Genomic DNA, 18,118 nt, shown 5'->3' on the forward strand with positions numbered 1-18,118 from the left:
AAGAAAATATGTTATAAAAGCCAGCGGTAAGTCATGATGGTGATAAGGATTTGTCCCACATTTCACGATTTCAGCACCAGTGGTATGATAATTCCATGTTGTATCTATTATAATAAAGTATTGTGTTTTCAATTACCTTACCTTTTACATTTCGTATACAAAACGACATAAATAGTCAATTCATGCAATAAGAGTTGTAATGTTCAATAAAAAAAAATATCACGCTGCATTTCGCAAGTGCACTGACGAAAAAAGCTATGCAGTCGGCTATATAGAGATGTTTTTCTAACTTTACTTGGAACAAAGCTATAGTCCAGCCAAAAATCATTTTATATATTCTTAACGTTTACTATCATTTTTTTAATAATAGTCAGTGTATACACATATAATCGTTTCATGCGAGTAAAGTTGAAAACATATTTCCATAATTATTTGAACAAATTTAAAAAATTCAAATTTTGCAAAGATATACGTACCTATCCAAGATCCAAGCTCCCTATCAGCATGCATTGTACCATTGTTTTGAGCCAATTGCGGCAACAGAATGGCACTATAACCAATTGGCATTCCACCACCAGCTGCTAGTAACAAAACTGCACCAGATACCAAACACTGAAACAGATTTCACGTAACAGACATTTGAAGGAGAAGGTGTATAATAGTAACAATATTGTGCATCATAAATGTTCAAATACATAATACTTCTATAAAAACATTATAGCACTATAGTTTTGTGAAGTAAACCATGGAAATTCATTTATTGCCAGTATACGTGATCTGATCAAGCAATGCTGACAAAGAAATGTCTCAAATGATCAGACGATGATCCGTTGTAAGAAGTGAAATCATCCTCCACAGTTTGATCCCTTAAAAGCTAACTCGGTAACTTTTGGAGATAGGAAATTTTTATTTTAGATTTTAACGTATTAAAATAATAAAAAAGCAAAGATTGACTAATACTGTCCAACAATTACTGAGTTAGCTTTTAAGAGGTCAAATTTTTGAGGGTAATTTCACTTTTTACAACTGACAATAAGTTATCGCAATTAAAAAAAAATACAAAACTATTATGAGAGGTTGTTAGCGTATTTGGCGATAAGAGTGTGGGGGTTATTTAAGCGGAGTATAGCGCTCCGGCGCCTGGGCCTCATTCCCGTGATGGCCGCAAGGCGCCGCGCGAGTAACACTTCATCATTTCTCGCAAGTGCTCCATCACGTGCCTTATCGATATATATATATATATAACATCTGAGAATATAGAACCCAGATGTCTGGAACAGGAGCTGTCCACGTGGGAGTCCGGCTTGGGACGCAAACGTGAGAGCGTCGCGTGGTCAGCGCTGAGAGAGTCTTTTTGTGATTTTGGCGGGTGTACTTTATAAATTACTAGCATCCCCATCGCGGCTTCGTCTGCTCTCATAAATAAAAACTTCGAGAATTTGAAGTAATAATGGTTGTATGTATAATTTTCTGGTGATCAATCTCTAGTACTTCAGAAAAGTATTGCTGCCTGCGGAAACAGTAGAGAAGCGGCGATCCCATACTAACGCGTACGTTGTTACGATCGCACACGGATAGGCAGAATTCAATGTGATAGTTTCCACATTTTTTCGAAAATATCTCAAAAACTAAGTTCGAGCAGCGGTTATATGTATAGGAAAAAGTTATTCAAAATGTTGAGGTTTACAATATATTTAAATTTCATCGAAATCGGTGAGGTGTAACCTAATCTCAATAATTACCAAAACTTATCTTATTTTGCGTAATTATTCTGCATTTTCGCTTCCTTGCTTTGTAATGACGAATGACTGATTTTTTTTTCAATGAAACTTTTACTAGTGTATTTGTGAGATTTTTCGATTAAAACAAGATCAAACATAGTATAATTTGAATTATAATTTTTATTTACTTATTTATATTTAAATAAGTAAAAATAATGCAAATTATATGGTGTTTGTATAGGAAAAAGTTATTCAAAATGTTGATTTCTACCCCACATTTAAGAATCATCGAAATCGGAGGTGCGGTCCATAATCTAAATAGTTACCTTCACCCCTGAATCTAGATTTGCGCCTTTAGAGGTTGATTAGAACGAAATCCTGAATTATGTTTTTAATCATTTGTATGGGTGATCTTCGTAAGCAAAAACTAAGTCTGGTTTGTATAATCCGTGTAAATAGATTTTAACCCTTTTTACACTCTTAAGGGTCCAATTTCTAAAAATCCCTTCTTAGTGGGTGCTTACGTCATGAGAGGAATACACTACTCGAATTTCATGTTTCTAAGTTCAGGGGTTTGGGCTGGGCGTTGATGAATCTGTCAGGACATTTGTCTTTCTTGTCCGGTCAAACTTCGACACCTCCAGTGCGTATATGCAATGTTTTGATTCAATCTCTCTGGCTTTTCGCTAACTTTTATCAATTTTAGCAAGTAATTATAATTCAAACTATATCGTGTTTGGTATCATTTTAATCAGAAAAATCTCACCAATGCGCTAGTAAAAGTTTCATTAAAAAAAATAAAAAATAAAAAAATTTTATAATTGAATTGGTATTAGTCACACCGATACATTTCGGCTCTTTCCTTTGATCATTGGACCTCTATCTCCCCTCCACTATCTGTCCCTTTCTACGTTCACGCTTGGCTAGCGTCGCGTGTAACCCGAGATTCGACACCTTGACTGGATATATGCAATGTTTGGGTCCCAATTTCTCTTGCATATATCCAGGATTTACTGTATACGCCCAGAAACCTTCGCGGGCGTTCGCACAACAACTCACCAAAGTTTCATTGCAATCGGATGAATGGTGTAGGAACGCATACAGGACAAACAAAGAAACATTCATTTTTATATATATAGAAGAAGAAGATAGATTTAGTTGGACTATTGTGCTGTGTGCTATTGAGGCTTCGTTAAACATTTATGCGGGTTTATCCCGTAAAACTGCCTTGGCTATGGCCTCGCCAGCCTCTAAAAACAATAACGGCAGAACGCCATCAAATAGTGCGCGGGTAGTGTTGTCTGATCTTTCGGAACAAGTGCGTGCCCGACAGGAGCCCAAGCCTCCGAAACTGCATTCATTGCAGTTAGATAAACTGTACAAAGACTTATTGAAAGAAAATAATCGAAATACGATAAATACTAAACAGGTGGTTTCTAACCTACAAAAGACTAGGAAGCGACGCAGTTCATTGTCTTCCAATACTAGCGCCATCTCTACGCCCGATGAGCAAACACCGAGCCCATCCACTAGTGGCTGGGTTGCAACCGAAAAAGACTGCCAGGGTCCGTGACAATAACTCTTCTGTACCTACAATGTCTGCAGAAGATGGAAATAGATTCCAGCCTCTTGTGGACAATATTAAGAATGACGATGACATGCATACGGAGGATGATTCTCATGGCATTCCACAGACCTCCAGTAAGGCTGGTAAAGGGCCCAAGCCCCCACCTATTTTTGTTACAAGCTCGTCATTTAAGGCCTTAATAGACTTGGTGAAAAGCATCTGCCCATGCAAGACGGATTTCTTGATTAAAGAAATTGACAAAACTAACCATACTATTAGTGCGAATCAGCTGGGCCATTTTTATAAGCTGAACCTTTTCCTTAAGGGGGTAGACGCGGGTAATGCAGCGAGGTGACATTACCGGCAAAAATGGGCCTAAAAAGGGGTTTACGGGAATACACTTTTCGTCCTTATATGAGAAGATTTGGGGCTGGGTGTGGGCTCATTCGAAAGAGGAAGGTTCAATGCAGGGCGGTCTGGTCATGGTTCAACGAGATTGTTACAAACACATTCAAACGCTCATCTCGCCAGAGGATAGCGACGGTCCGCCTAAAGAACGAAAGCGAAACATTGGCGCGTGGTTAGAGTGAGATGTAGGGTGATCATGCTATCCTTCTTTCAACCTAAATGATAGAATTGTCCCGCTCCGGTAAATTCTGACTGACCAAACGCGTGGATTTTATATAGTGCACCGTAGCACCCCTCGCTGCTGAAAAATATATGCATACTCTGAAGAACCGAAGGATCTGACAGTAATTTTTAGAAAAAGTTATTAGCTTAAATAAATTATTAGTTATTAGTTTAAATAAATGTTTTTTAATTCATAAAAGCATACAGGGTGCGTCACGCAATTGGGACGGGCTATATCTTGAATTTGGTAAGAGATAGGAAAAAGCTGTTCATGTAAAAATTCAATGGTATGATAATGTTTATTTTTCTATGACTTCATTTTCTTGGTGAATGCAACGATGCACTAAAAAAATGCAGATGCACTTTTTGTTTAAATAGAATTGCATTTCTTTCTTTACTCGTATCAACTCCTTGGAAAATTCTGGATAAAAAAGTAGTATTAGAACTAATAAATGGAGGGGCCTCGGCTCCTTCTCTCCTTCTCTGCCCTCGCTACTATTCCCTCTCACTATTACCTATCACCTATATCTAACAGTATAATGATTAAAAAACTAATATTTCGTGAGATATCTCATATTTTTCATAAGTCATACCATTCAACTTTTACATCAATAGCTTTCTCCTATCTCTTACTAAAAAGATATACTTCGTCCCAATTGCGTGACGCTTGTATTTCCAAAAACCTATAGTAACTTTGTTTATCGAAACTAATAAAAAATACAAAGGAGTGTTAGTCAATATTCTGAGTGAATGCAAATAATTTAAATAAATAAATATCTCATATACAACTTATGTATGAAAACATTTGCAGAATTATTGCAAAGAGCAGGTATATTCTTCTCTTGTTATACCTTCTCTTTGAGCGAGGTTTGTTATGGGCCGCTGTGAAAAATCCAGGCGGGCGTCAGTCAAAACTTAGCGAAAAGGGACGATCTCCTCATTCAGAATGAGAGAAGGACAGCATGACTAGTTCGTCTCACTCAGCGTTCGGGCGTTGTTGCCTTTTTCGCTTGCCTTCTCTGACACAGTCGAGTGACGTAGCCAAGCTAACGCCTGATTTTGGCTACGATTCCAAATCGACAGCCTTCTTAGTTAGACGCCACCTTATAACTACTAGCTGAACTGAATTTGTCACGTGACTTGCTCTGTATTATCCACAAAATGGCGGAACTAGTCTGTGGGAATGTTTTTACGGGACTACACTTTTCGTCCTTATTTGGCAACAAATGAAGACAAAATAGATCTTAATTTGCAGGTAAGGGTTGTGGCTAGAGCGCTGCACTCATGATTTTAATCACAGCACTCTTTTAGTGGCCTAAAAATGCTTCGATTCCGCGACTGCATTTTGTCGATTTTTTCCTCCACTTTGGACGCTTATATTACTAAACATGAACATAATCCTACTAAAACATGAGTGCAGCGCACTGCATTGGACCTTCCTCTTTCGAATAAGCCTTCACTCAGCCCCAAATGTTCTCATATAAGGACGAAAAGTGTAGTCCCGTAAACCCATGTTTAGGCCCATTTTTGCCGGTAAAGTCAACGCGCTACTATTACCCGTGTCTACCCCCTTAAGGCCGGGCACGAGCTTTGCCCAAGCCCTCAATTATAAGCAGGAAACGGTACCCCCGCCGCCATCTACCGACCATCGACCGAAAGAGGTCCAGCCATTCTCGCTCAAGGCCGCCAACCCAGAAGCACCGACAACGACTCAACCTCCGACAACCACCCAGGGCCCTGCAAACTGGATGAACGAACTAAAAACGGAAATTGCCTTGGTAGTATTGCAACGCCTCAAAACCCTATCAGCCTAAATAACGGCAGATTCTGATAAGATCGAGTTCATTCTCAATTCCATGTTTTACGTATCCGTCTTGGAAATTTCCTTATATGGAATCGGATGTGTGCACCCGACACCAACCGTCTTCTAGAAAATTCGAGACCAACGCAAAGCAAGGGCGCGGTCCTACGGGTCACGTAGAGTCAGTCCCCACCACCCTTTTTACTCTAGTTTTTGAGTATAAAAAGGGTGGCGACAAGGGCACCTCGGGTCTAGTTGAAGTCTAGAATCAGTTCGATACACGTCAGTACGTTCTTTTCGGATAATCTCTGCAACGAGGAAACTCTGCGAGATCGGGTATTCAAGTCCCTTTCAAGCACTCACAGTAACTATACAGTACGTTGTCGGCTGTTAAGCATTATTATAATCGTTGTAATCCGCCCCCGTTTGCTCGTGTTCGTGAAAACCGAGAAGGATTAGATTCTTGCTTCGCGGAATCGAAACTAAACTTTATTTATTCAACTCATTTCAAACGTGCAACCTAGAGTTCAATTCATTGAATACCGCGACAATTACACACAACAATTGTAAAGTCCGGAATAGAGAATAAACTCATTCTAGTTTAATTTACATACTATTGTACAATTATATTTACTGTCCAGAAACCCACTAAGGTGTACCTTTACCGCTCGAGGTACATCAATCAAGTTACGAGACCTAATACTAACGCTTCCTGCGGCTCCCTACGTTAGCCATACGTAGGTTCGTCCGCATATCACTCTCCTGAGGCTCCCTACGTTAGCCATACGTAGGTTCGTCCTCCACTCTACACCTTTCCTGTGGCTCCCTACGTTAGCCATACGTAGGTTCGTCCACCATAGCCAACCTCCTGGAGCTCCCTACGTTAGCCATACGTAGGTTCGTCTCCACGTCTACTTCCTTAGGCTCCCAGTGTTAATAACAACACTGGTCAAGCCATTAACAATTACCATTTACCTAAATTAAGCCCCGGCTACGCAGCCGCCCCCTCCGGCTCGTAACACATGTTTAACACTTATAATACCTAATCAACAAACCCCTTTAACTAACCTCAGAATAGCCGCTATCAATGTAAACTCTATCTGCGCCCAATACCGAAGACTAGAATTGCTCAACCTTGACGCCATATACCTATCCGATACAAAACTCAACGCCAAACACAGACTTTCCTTCTCCAACCATCATTTCATAAGAAACGATAGACCGAATGCCAAGTGCGGTGGCGGCACTGCCATCCTCATTAGAAAAAACAAAATTTGGAATAGTCACCCTACCGCAGAGCCTTAAATTCCTGGTCAGTCTGTATGCCAGAAAAGATAATAGAAGGCTCTTCATAGAAGAACTCAATTCCCTCATTACCGCATTACAACTCGAGGACACAGACTCTTACTATATAATAGCTGGTGACTTTAACGCTAGACGCAAGCAATGGGGCGACCGAGCTAACAACCAGCGGGGTAGACTCATCGAACACTGGGAAGAGGTCCACGAGCATAAGTTCAGACTAAAAATAATCACCCCGCAAACTCCAACGTATAAACATGCGCATACCTATCTAGACATATGTATGACAGACGCGAGGATCAAACTAACTAACAATTACACATCGTTGAATAAAGCCCCTACACTACCCTACGACAGAGACCACGCTGCGATCTCTCTCTCCTTCGAACTCCTAAACGACACCATCTCTACAGCGAACCCGCCGCAACCGACCCAATTTCTAAATTTCAAAGCTACCAATTGGGAATTCTTCTCTTCCAAACTAAATAGCAGCTTCTCAATAACAATCCCTGATAACCGCAACCTAACCATAGCTGAAATCGATAATGAACTACTCAATATCAACAATATTATAACCAACGCACGGTCCCTCGCTTTCCAGTAAACAATACTCCCATCCTCATAAAATATCTCAACAAGAAAATCCTCAAATTCCAAAGAAAAGAGCGCAAAATAGTCATCATACTACACAAATTACATCTTTCTGACCCCACATCCAGGCTAACCATAACTAAAGCCTTAAAATCATTACTCAAAGAAACCGGACTAACCATCTACTTAGAGCTCAGGAAAACGACCGAAAAGTACTGGAAGAAAATCCTCAAATCTATCGACTACCGAAATCCAGACCTCTTTTTCCCTAAACTTAACCCTCTGTTCCGGCCTAAACAACCGCCGTCAATTAATGACCTACACATAGATACCAATGATCTCCCCATAATCAATCGAAGCAAGTGCTGCATCAACAACACCCTCGTCTCCGACAACAAATTAAACGTTCTGGGCTCGCATTTCGAAGCCATAAACTCGCCGAGGGACCTTAATCAGAACACGAGGCTAAAGGGGATAGTTAGTGTTACCGCTGACTTACTAAAATCCGAGGCCAACATAAACAGACAACAGGGATTCACATTCACCACATTCTCAGACAATAACCGAGCGAGCACACCGCTCCTCACAGCTACCGAGTGTCACCTATTCTGTAACCCCTTCTCAATTGGAAAAATCCTTAAAAATCTGCCAAACAAAACTTCGTACGGATTAGATAAAATACCGCCAATAGTACTTAAACACCTACCCGATAACCACTAGCACTAACAATTATTTTCCATAACTGCTTAAACCATAACTACTTTCCAACTGCGTGGAAATGCGCCAAAGTCATTCCTGTATTTAAAAAAGGCAAAGATCCTAATAACCCATCCAGTTACCGGCCGATCAGCCTCACGCCCACGATCAGTAAAGTTTACGAAGCTCATATCAATACTATCATCACTTATCATTGCAGATCACTAAATATTATTCCCGACTGTCAATTTGGCTTCAAACACAATCACTCCACGACCCATGTTATCCACAAATTAGTGTCCGACCTCAATATCAAGGTCGGCAACAGTATGTTCGTTGGCGCAGCTTTGCTCGACCTAGAAAAAGCGTTCGATTCCGTTTGGACTGACGGCCTATTATACAAATTAAGTAAGAGGAACATACCGCAATGGCTCATACATCTAATCTGGGACATGGTCAGTGCAAAATCCTTCCACACCACAGACGGCACAAATCTATCAAGCGAGAGATTCCACATCCATGAAGGGCTACAACAGGGCACCGTCAATTCCCCAGTTCTATTCAACATATTCACCAGCGACCTTCCTAAACTCTTCGATCTTAACCAACCCCAGAACCCTAACCTATTGATATTTGCAAATGACGCCATTGTATACGCGGCGAGTAACAAGGTCTCAGAAGTGCAGTCCTCTCTAGGCTCGATTGTAAACAAAATCAACAGTTACTATGCGACGTGGAACCTTAAATTTAACCCCTCCAAATGCGAGACCATCGTGTTCAGAAAACCATTAGAGCGCCTCTCTACTAGCAACCGAAGAGGATACAAAAATTTCCAAATTCAAACCAATATCCCAGGTTCCAACACGCTCGTGACCATCCCACATAAAAACAATGTGAGATACCTAGGATACCAGCTAGATTACCTCCTCTGCGGCAATACCCACATCGAACTTCAGCTGAAGAAAGCTCGCTCAGTGCTCCAAGCCAATAGCAGAATATTCTACAACTCTCACCTCACTCCTAACACAAAAATAATCTTATACCAGCTTCTAATCCGATCAGTGATCACATACGCGGCCTCCATATGGTGGAATTGCAACCACTCGACTATGGAAAAGATCCATGTATTTGAAAGAAGATGCCTAATGGCATGCTTCAGACTGTATCGATCTCACCACACTAACTACCAACAGTACACCAGTAATAGCACTATCTACAACAAAGCAGACATATCTAGAATTGACACATTTCTGATAAGACTAATAAGAAACTATTTTAGTAAACTCCCTAAATTACAGAATACTACACTACAACCGCTTACCAAAACCGATCCAGCTCTCGCCCGCAGACAACTATCCATTGGATACGTCTCGCCCCAAACCTTCATGTATTGTGATGATAAGGGACTTATCTAGGATGCTAATAATGCATCGATCATATACCACTGGCGACGTAATAGGGCCGACAAACGCATAGCCTTAAACATGGCTAACGCCGGGAGCAACCAAAACTCCCTCAGATACTCGATAGCGCTACCGCGAATAGATAAATACGACTTCTCTAGAAATGGATACCACAGGCGGCCAGTGGGACGGCAGGCCCAAACTTCACGGGCAAACAGGATCCCTGCTGATATTTCCCACTGAAGGGAATTTCTCCCGTGAAAAATCTCCAAATTTGTTAGCGCAATATCTCGTAAACAAATGAAAATCAAGTGTATACATGCAAGCTTAATGAATTCGATTTCAAAAGCACTATCAAATGATCGAAAGAAAAATATATAGTTCCATTTAAAAAACCAAACTTTGCCATTATATTTTTGAAAATAATGATGCAAAAAAAAATTTGTCTACGTCAAAATGTTGCTCTATCTTATCATGCAATGACCACCAAAACAATTTCCTGTATCTTTAATAGTTTAGGAAATATTGGAGTGTTTCCAGTTACGTGGGACACACTGTATAGGATTGCCTCGAAATAAGCAACTCGCTCGGGACCGAACAATTGCTTATTACGAAGCAGGTATGCTATTCGGCTTGACGAATGAGAGATCGTTAACCCGATCTTATTGAAGTGAAAACTTCTTTAGGCGCGTTGAGCGATTTTCGGTAGGGGAAAATCTTATGGGTTCGCGTCACCGACATGCTCGAAATGACGATCTACTGCTCTGGTACCAGACTGGCACACGCGCTATAAGGGTAACGTGTCGTGCAACATTAGTGCTGTGTATATCTATACAAGTAAAGTTAAATTGACTACGTGGAAAGTATCAATATTTGTGTTTAAAAACTTGATATTATTTATTTTTTAGTTTTTTAATATTTAACCGGTAATTATTTAGATTACGGACAGTAACTCCGATTTCGATGATTTTTAAAAATGTTGTAGAAATCAACATTTTGAACAACTTTTTCCTACACATATAACCGCCGCTTGGCCTTAGTTTTCGAGATATTTTCGAAAAACTGTTGAAACTAACACATTGAATTCTGCCTGTCGTGTGCGTCCGTGTACTTCTTACGCGTCAGTGTGCGATCGCCGCTTTTCTATTGTCTTTGCAGGCAGCAGCACGGCGACCGACACCAATATATACATATATATTCATATATAACGGTTGGGCTTAAAAATTAAATTTAACCAATTTTAATGATTTTAAATCGCACTTAATCTACAAATTATGAAATTTTAATTTTTGATACTACAATTAATTTGAAAATTCAAAAAAAGCCACTGTTATTTCATAGTTTTAAGTTTTCACTTCTGTCGACAGTCCCCATGACTGTTTTCGATTTTTAAATTGGAGTTAGACCTCCACTCATTTTTCGGACCTTTCACTTTGCGGGCCACTTCAAACAAAGAAGAGAGGATAGCGAGTTGCTTATTTCGAAGCAGAGACCACTTGCTTATTTCGAGGCAATCTATTCCTTTGTAATCATGCGGTATGTGAGTACACGCTGGTACGTGCGTTAACCGTTTCATTATAATAAAGTATTTCCCTAGTGATAGAAACCGAGTTTGTCTCGACCCGCCACATTCCTACTTATCAAGTTATGGGCCCAGGTGGTCACGTTAATTAGTGTGGCACAAAATTCGTTTTAATATTGCGCAAAATAGAAAAGTTAAGTTTGAGGTTAGGAGAGCACGTGTATGGAGAATGATGAGCTCTGTAGGGCTATAGATTTGAGTTATTAAACAAAGATAACTTTGACCCGTGGAGAATAGAGGCAAATAGAGGCACTGTTAACTAAAAATGATTTATGGCAGAACACTAGTAGTGAGAAAGTAAAGCCAAAAATAGTGGAAGGTGAAAGTACATAGCTCGCGAGAAGCATATGATATGTGGATCAAAAACGATAAGAAGGCAAGATCAGATCTAATTTTAAGTATATGTACCACCTAGTGAATTGAAGCAATTCAAATAATGTGAAAGTTTTAGAGAAAGGGTATATGTAGCAGGATAAGATGGTCAAAAGTGCCCTTGAGCCGATTTTACTTCGCAATGCACCATTCGATAGCATATCCCAAAAATCCATGGTACACCAAGTTTCAACCCTGTACCTCAACCGGGAGGGTAGTTACAGGGTAAGAAAGAAAAAGTAGTTTTTGTCATATTTTCCCTATTTAATGATATTCAAAAAAGCTGAAAAAATTCTAGTATATTCTAGCCAAGTTTCTTTATGATTGTGAATTTTTTCAGATTTTTCGTCTGCAAATCCTAGGAGTGAAAAATCAAAAATGCAAAAAAAAGTCGAAAAATTGAGATTTCGGGTAGAAGCTTTCGAGACACTAGATTTTCACTTTTACAGTAGTTAGATATTAGCATGACTGGTGTCCTCAATTTTTTTCAGATTTTTCATTCTGGTGCGTCAAACCGAAAAAAATCAAAAATTTATATTTTCGACATATTTCGTGCGATAACATGAGAAATACTTTCAATTTTTACATTTCCTTTACACACTTAGTGCATTATGTGATTTCTAACATTTTTGCACTGGATGCAGTAAAATCTGAATGGAGAAAGTGAAGTTATTGTAAATAATTGAAAATTACGCACCTTATCCTCTAAAATATTAGAAAGTTTTCCAACGTCGGCGATAGTTAAGTCGATAAGGTTTCCGTCTATGGAACCGCTGGAAACTTTTTTGTCTGGAGTTCACGCTCCATGTTATGGGTACAGTAAAACTTGGATATATGCAACAGAAGTTTGTCTGGATATATGCAACATCCCTATCCCCTCCACTTGGGGGGATCCCCCTAAGCCGGACCGAGCCGCTCGGCGAGGAAACCGTGTAATATGATCCGACCGTAATATCGGTGTGACTAATACTAATTGAACGATAAAACTTTTTTATTTTTAACTTTTTCTTAATGAAACTTTTACTAATGCATTTGTGAGATTTTTCTGATTAAAATGGTACCAAACACGATATAATTTGGCTACATATGTATAAGGCAGGCCGTACACCAAAGATACATGAAACACGCAACATGCAACATGCAACACGTCGCATGTTGTGTACGAACGTAGAATAGGTAACGCGGCACGGTACAAACGATTTGTACGGACGCAGAATCGACACCTCGCTTGGATATATGCAACATTAAATGCCCAGAATCGACACCTCGCTTGGATATTTGCAACGTTTAAATGCCCAGAATCGACACCTCGCTTGGATATATGCAACGTTTAAATGCCCAGAATCGACACCTCGCTTGGATATATGCAACGTTTGAAACCCGAGTCGACGCCGCAACCGGTTTTCATTTCCAATCCTCCTTTGCTTTTCGCCAACTTTTAACATCAATTTTAGCAAGTAATTATAATTCAAACTATATCGTGTTTGGTATCATTTTAATCAGAAAAATTTCACCAATGCGTTAGTAAAAGTTTCAGTAAAAAAAAGTCAAAAATAAAAAAGTTTTATAGTTGAATTAGTATTAGTCACACCGATACGTTTCGGCTCTTTCCTTTGATCATCGGACCTCTCTCTTTCCACCACTGTCTGTCCTTTTCTACGTTCACGCTTGGCTGCTCGTCGCGTGTAACCCGAGATTCGACACCTCGACTGGATATATGCAACGCCTGGGTCCCAATGTTTGTTGCATATATCCAAGTTTTACTGTACTGCAAATAATCCGACACGTTTGCGGGGAGAAGCACAATGTTTATTGTGAGGCTTTACAATGAGAAACCCACTAAACGTCGAGCACGCTAAATCTTAATCGGACGAGGAATTCAGATGCGTACCGTAACGGTTTTCAATCCAGACGCCATTATTAATCCTAGTTCGTACTTCGGGGAAAACCCGAAAAAGGCATCGAAACCTAGAGGGTGAACTCTAGCGCGACAGCGAGCCGCTGTTGGCGCAGTAGCGCCACAATGTATTGCAACGTGGTGACACCTGTGCCCCCCCGTTACAATCGTTGCGCTTCTCCCACCTCACATCCCACCTAAAAATGACCCTTAACCCTTCCAACACCTTACCCCTCTCCCCTACCCACCGGTGTCGGGCCGATGGAGGCGACGGAAAGAAGGCAACAAGGACCACCCGCAAAAAGGAGCTCCGAGGCCGGCGACAGATCTTCAACCCTTCCAGAAAGGAAAAACAACGCGGGACTTCGGAAAAATAGACGAAGCGGCCCAGAGCTGATACAAACGTCCACCCGGAGCCATCTGTCGCCGAGCCCGAAAACCTCAGCCCACCTGCCACTGCAGGAGATCCGCCAGCCCCATCGACCCCGAACACCGGCAGATCGACAATCGATAACCGATCTATTCCGTTGCCAGAAGAGGCCCCCCTTCCTATTCCCCATCCCCTCCCAAAAATATCCCGCGACGGTCTCGTCGTCGCAGCGGCGACGACGAGCCGTCATTGAGCCCAGGGCTATCTAATAGAACGAATATTGAGATTATATAGAAGCGATATAGAGAAGCGAGTTGTGCGAGGGAGTAGTAGCGAGTGTGTGGAGTCTGAAGTAAGTCTCTTTCGATATCAATTGTAAAGAGTGAGTGCAAGGCAACGGCAATCTTCTCGCCCGCGTATTTTCGCGTCCGCGTATTGTATCGGCTATTCAACGTCTCCACGTTTGCGAAACCCCTTTGTCCTACCCCTATTAATCCTATCCACAAGAATCCTCCTACGCGTAACGTGTACGAACTTCCTGGAACCCTTCCGTGCCCTGAGACCTCTCCTAGCCCTAGATAATCCGCCCTGCGCACTCCCCCGCGATATTGTAAGGACGTATGTGCCTCGAGTCCCATCCCCTGTAACGACCCCCATTCTACCCCCTTTTTCCTAATTTTCGATTGCCACCGCGAGTGACTGGCGCCCAACGTTCGTAAGAAAGAATTTTGTACTGTAAAGAATTATATAGAGTGAACCCCCGAAAGGGTCACAGTATATACAATTTTATTTTTTTTTCATAAAATAATTTTTTTTTAAATTATTAATTACATAAGAATATACAATAATCATTTAATAACGTATGAAAATAATTTTGAAATATTTTATTATTAAGTATACTGTAACGTGGTGACACCTGTGCCCCCCCCCCGTTACAATCGCTGCGCTTTCCCCACCCATGCGCCCACCTAACACTAACCCATAACCCTTCCCTCACCTGGTGACGTCGCCGCTGCGACGACGAGCCGTTAATGAGCCTAAGGTTGTTCTAAAGAATCACACGTATTGGCGTCGGGAAGTCTTTATTTTAACTGTCGATTTCAGTTAAAATCGACTTAATTAATATCGGTTACCGACTACCGATACTATATTAAAAAACAAAACTGAGACATTGGATGCATTTAAAAGATACAAGAATATGGCAAAAGATTTTACGGAACATAAAATCAAGTTTTTGCAAAGTGATAATGGACGTGAGTACTGTAAAACTGAATTTGATGAGTTTCTACAGAGAGAAGGGATACAGAGAAGATTGACAGGGCCATATATGTACCCCCCAACAAAATGGAAATGCGGAACGGAAAAATAGAACGCTTGTAGAAATGTAGAGGTGTATGCTAATACAGGCGAATATGCCAGTTTCTTTTTAGGGAAAGGCGATCATGACCGTCAACTACATCAGAAACAGATGTCCCACCGTAAGTTTAGAAACATACACCCCTTATGAATTCTGGTATAAGAACGCTCCGTACTTAAAGCATTTTAAAGTATTCGGAGCAAAAGCGTTTGTACTAGCCAAGACACAAAAGGGAAAATTCACTAATAGATCGAAGGAAGGGATCTTTGTAGGATACTCTGAAAAAACTAAAGGATATAGAATATGGATAAAGTCGATTAGAAAAGTGATTGCCTCAAGAGATCTTAAATTTTTAGAGAAAGCAGAAAGTTTTGTAAAGAATAAGGAGTTGGAGAGAGAAAGAAATAACCTAGATTTATTAGAAGAGGATCGGAGCGACAAGGAAAATTTAAAAGATTATAGTAACGTTGAGATATTGACTGAAGAAAGTCCGGAGATCGAAAATCCACAGGAAAGCAACACTGAGGGAATCGAGAGAAGACCACTAGGGAGACCTAGAATCATAAGAACAGGAAGACGGGGTCGTCCAAGAAAGAGATACAATACAGCAAATAGCGATATAAGTGGATATAGAAGTAACGATGACGAGTTGGAGGATGACATTTTTGGAGACGCAACTCCCAATTTTGCTAAGATATCTCTGGCAGAAGCCATTCAAAGTGAAGAGGAGAGTGAATGGGAGCAGGTCATTGTAAAAGAAATTAAAAGTCTACTAGAAAATGATACATGGACTGTAGTAGATTCTCCTGAAGGTAAAAACATAGAGGACAGTAAAATAGTGTTAAGTAACAAAATCAACAGTGACGGAAGTCTTAATCGTAGAAAAGCTAGACTAGTAGCAAGAGGATTTTCTCAAATAACAGGTATTGATTATAATAAGACCTTCTCACCTGTAGCGAGACTAGAATCCTTAAGAATCCTAATGGCACTAGGGATAAGTTATAATTTATTAATTCATCAGGTAAATGTTGCTTCTGCTTTCCTAAATGGGGATCTAGGTGAAGAGGTTTATATGAAGATCCCAGATAACTTAGAATATTTTCTTGAAACTATAATAAAGAATGAAAAAGGATTAATTAAAGAAAAAGTCATTAAGATACTTAGAGATGTACAGTCAAGTGACAAAGTTTGTAAGTTAAATCGTTCTCTTTATGGCTTAAAACAAGCGAGTAGGCAATGCAACCGAAAACTAGATTTAATTTTAACACAAATTTGAAACAGTCGTTATCCGATCCTTGCATATATTTCAATAGAAATGATTATGAGTTCACAATTGTGCTAGTCTATGTTGATGATTTGTTAATCGCGAGCATCAGCATTAATAAAATAAAAGTACATTTAATGAAAAGCATAACGACTAAGGATTTAGGTGAGGCAAAGTATTGTTTAGGTATAGAAATTATTAGGGAAGATGACAAGATAAAGCTGACCCAAAGGAGATACATTAGAGAAATCCTAAAAAGATTTTAAATGGAAAATTGTAAGCCTTATGATACTCCTTTCGCGGCACATAACTTCTTCACAAACGGCGTTGACAGTAAAAGGGTTAACATACCATATAGAGAATTGATAGGGCTATTAATGTATTTATCCGTGTGCACAAGGCTTGACATTATGAAAAGCACGGTTTACTTATCTCAATTTGTTTCCGATTTTGATAGTACACACTGGACTGCGGCAAAAGCGGATACTGCGGTATTTACAGGGTACAATTGACCTGGCTTTAACATTCAAAAAGGATAGGGAAGATCTGATAGGTTTCGCAGATGCTGACTGGGGCTCGGATAAAAATGATAGGAAATCTTTAACAGGGTACGCATTTATATCGAGTGGTAGTGCCATATCATGGAAGTCGCAGAAATAAGAAACGGTTGCTCTATCCTCAGCAGAAGCGGAGTACAAGGCTATAGCGGAATCAATAAATGAGATAAGTTGGTTGAACAACTTATTCAATGAGTTAAACATTAATTATCAGCTTAAACTATACCATGATAATCAAAGTGCGAACTTGTTAATTAAGAACCCTGTGTACCATGCCCGCGCGAAACATATCGATTTGCGATACCATTTTGCGAGAGATGAGGTGAGAAAATGAGACATTTGTTTAGAGCATAGGTTCTCAAACTTTTTCGGGCCACCGCCCACTTTCCTGAGCATAAGTTGCTTATAAGCCCCCCCCCCTGAAGTCTGAAATATCAGGATGGTGCCTGCGACTGACTGACTAATCGCCCGTGGACTGCGCGATCGACGAACAATACACGATCTACGAATCGGCTTTCCTTACAAAGAGCACGCCGCACCACATCGAATCGAGTGTCGGCTCTTACACAAAACCGAAATCAAAACAAAAATAGTTACTGGGTACACCGATTCTGATATGTTATTACAATTAACCTTATACCACGACTATAATATAAATACGCCACCGCCCTCGCTAGGCCTCCTGAAGGCCCCCAAAATTCTTTCACACCCACTGCCGCCCCCCTAATACTTCCAGCGCCCACTGGGGGGCGGTGCCGCCCACTTTGAGAACCGCTGGTTTAGAGTATGTGCCATCTGAATTGATGGTTGCGGATGGTTTAACAAAGGCGTTAAGCAAGGAAAAGCATTGGTTTTGTGTTCAGGGCTTGGTACTAAAGGAACTATAATTAAATTTGTATGTTTTGTTTATTTTCCAAACTATTGTTGAAATTACTTTTATGCTCGCATTGAAGGGGGAGTGTTGAGAATACGTTAAATTGCAGTCAATGTGAGCATGCGTAGCAAAGT

General features: G+C 40.4%; 1 protein-coding gene across 3 annotated transcripts in view; it reads right to left on the reverse strand.

The window, feature by feature from the left end:
- The window catches only part of LOC114880700 (facilitated trehalose transporter Tret1), a 104,330-nt gene that overhangs the window by 60,258 nt on the left and 25,954 nt on the right, over positions 1–18,118 (reverse strand). For all 3 annotated transcript variants that reach the window (XM_046285953.1, XM_046285951.1, XM_046285952.1), the window contains one exon: positions 477–612. In XM_046285953.1, coding sequence (XP_046141909.1) covers positions 477–567 — 91 coding nt within the window. In that variant the 5' untranslated portion in view covers positions 568–612. The remainder of the gene's footprint in view (positions 1–476; positions 613–18,118) is intronic.

The sequence above is a fragment of the Osmia bicornis genome, chromosome 5 (assembly GCF_907164935.1).
Source record: "Osmia bicornis bicornis chromosome 5, iOsmBic2.1, whole genome shotgun sequence".
Lineage (NCBI taxonomy): Eukaryota > Metazoa > Arthropoda > Insecta > Hymenoptera > Megachilidae > Osmia > Osmia bicornis.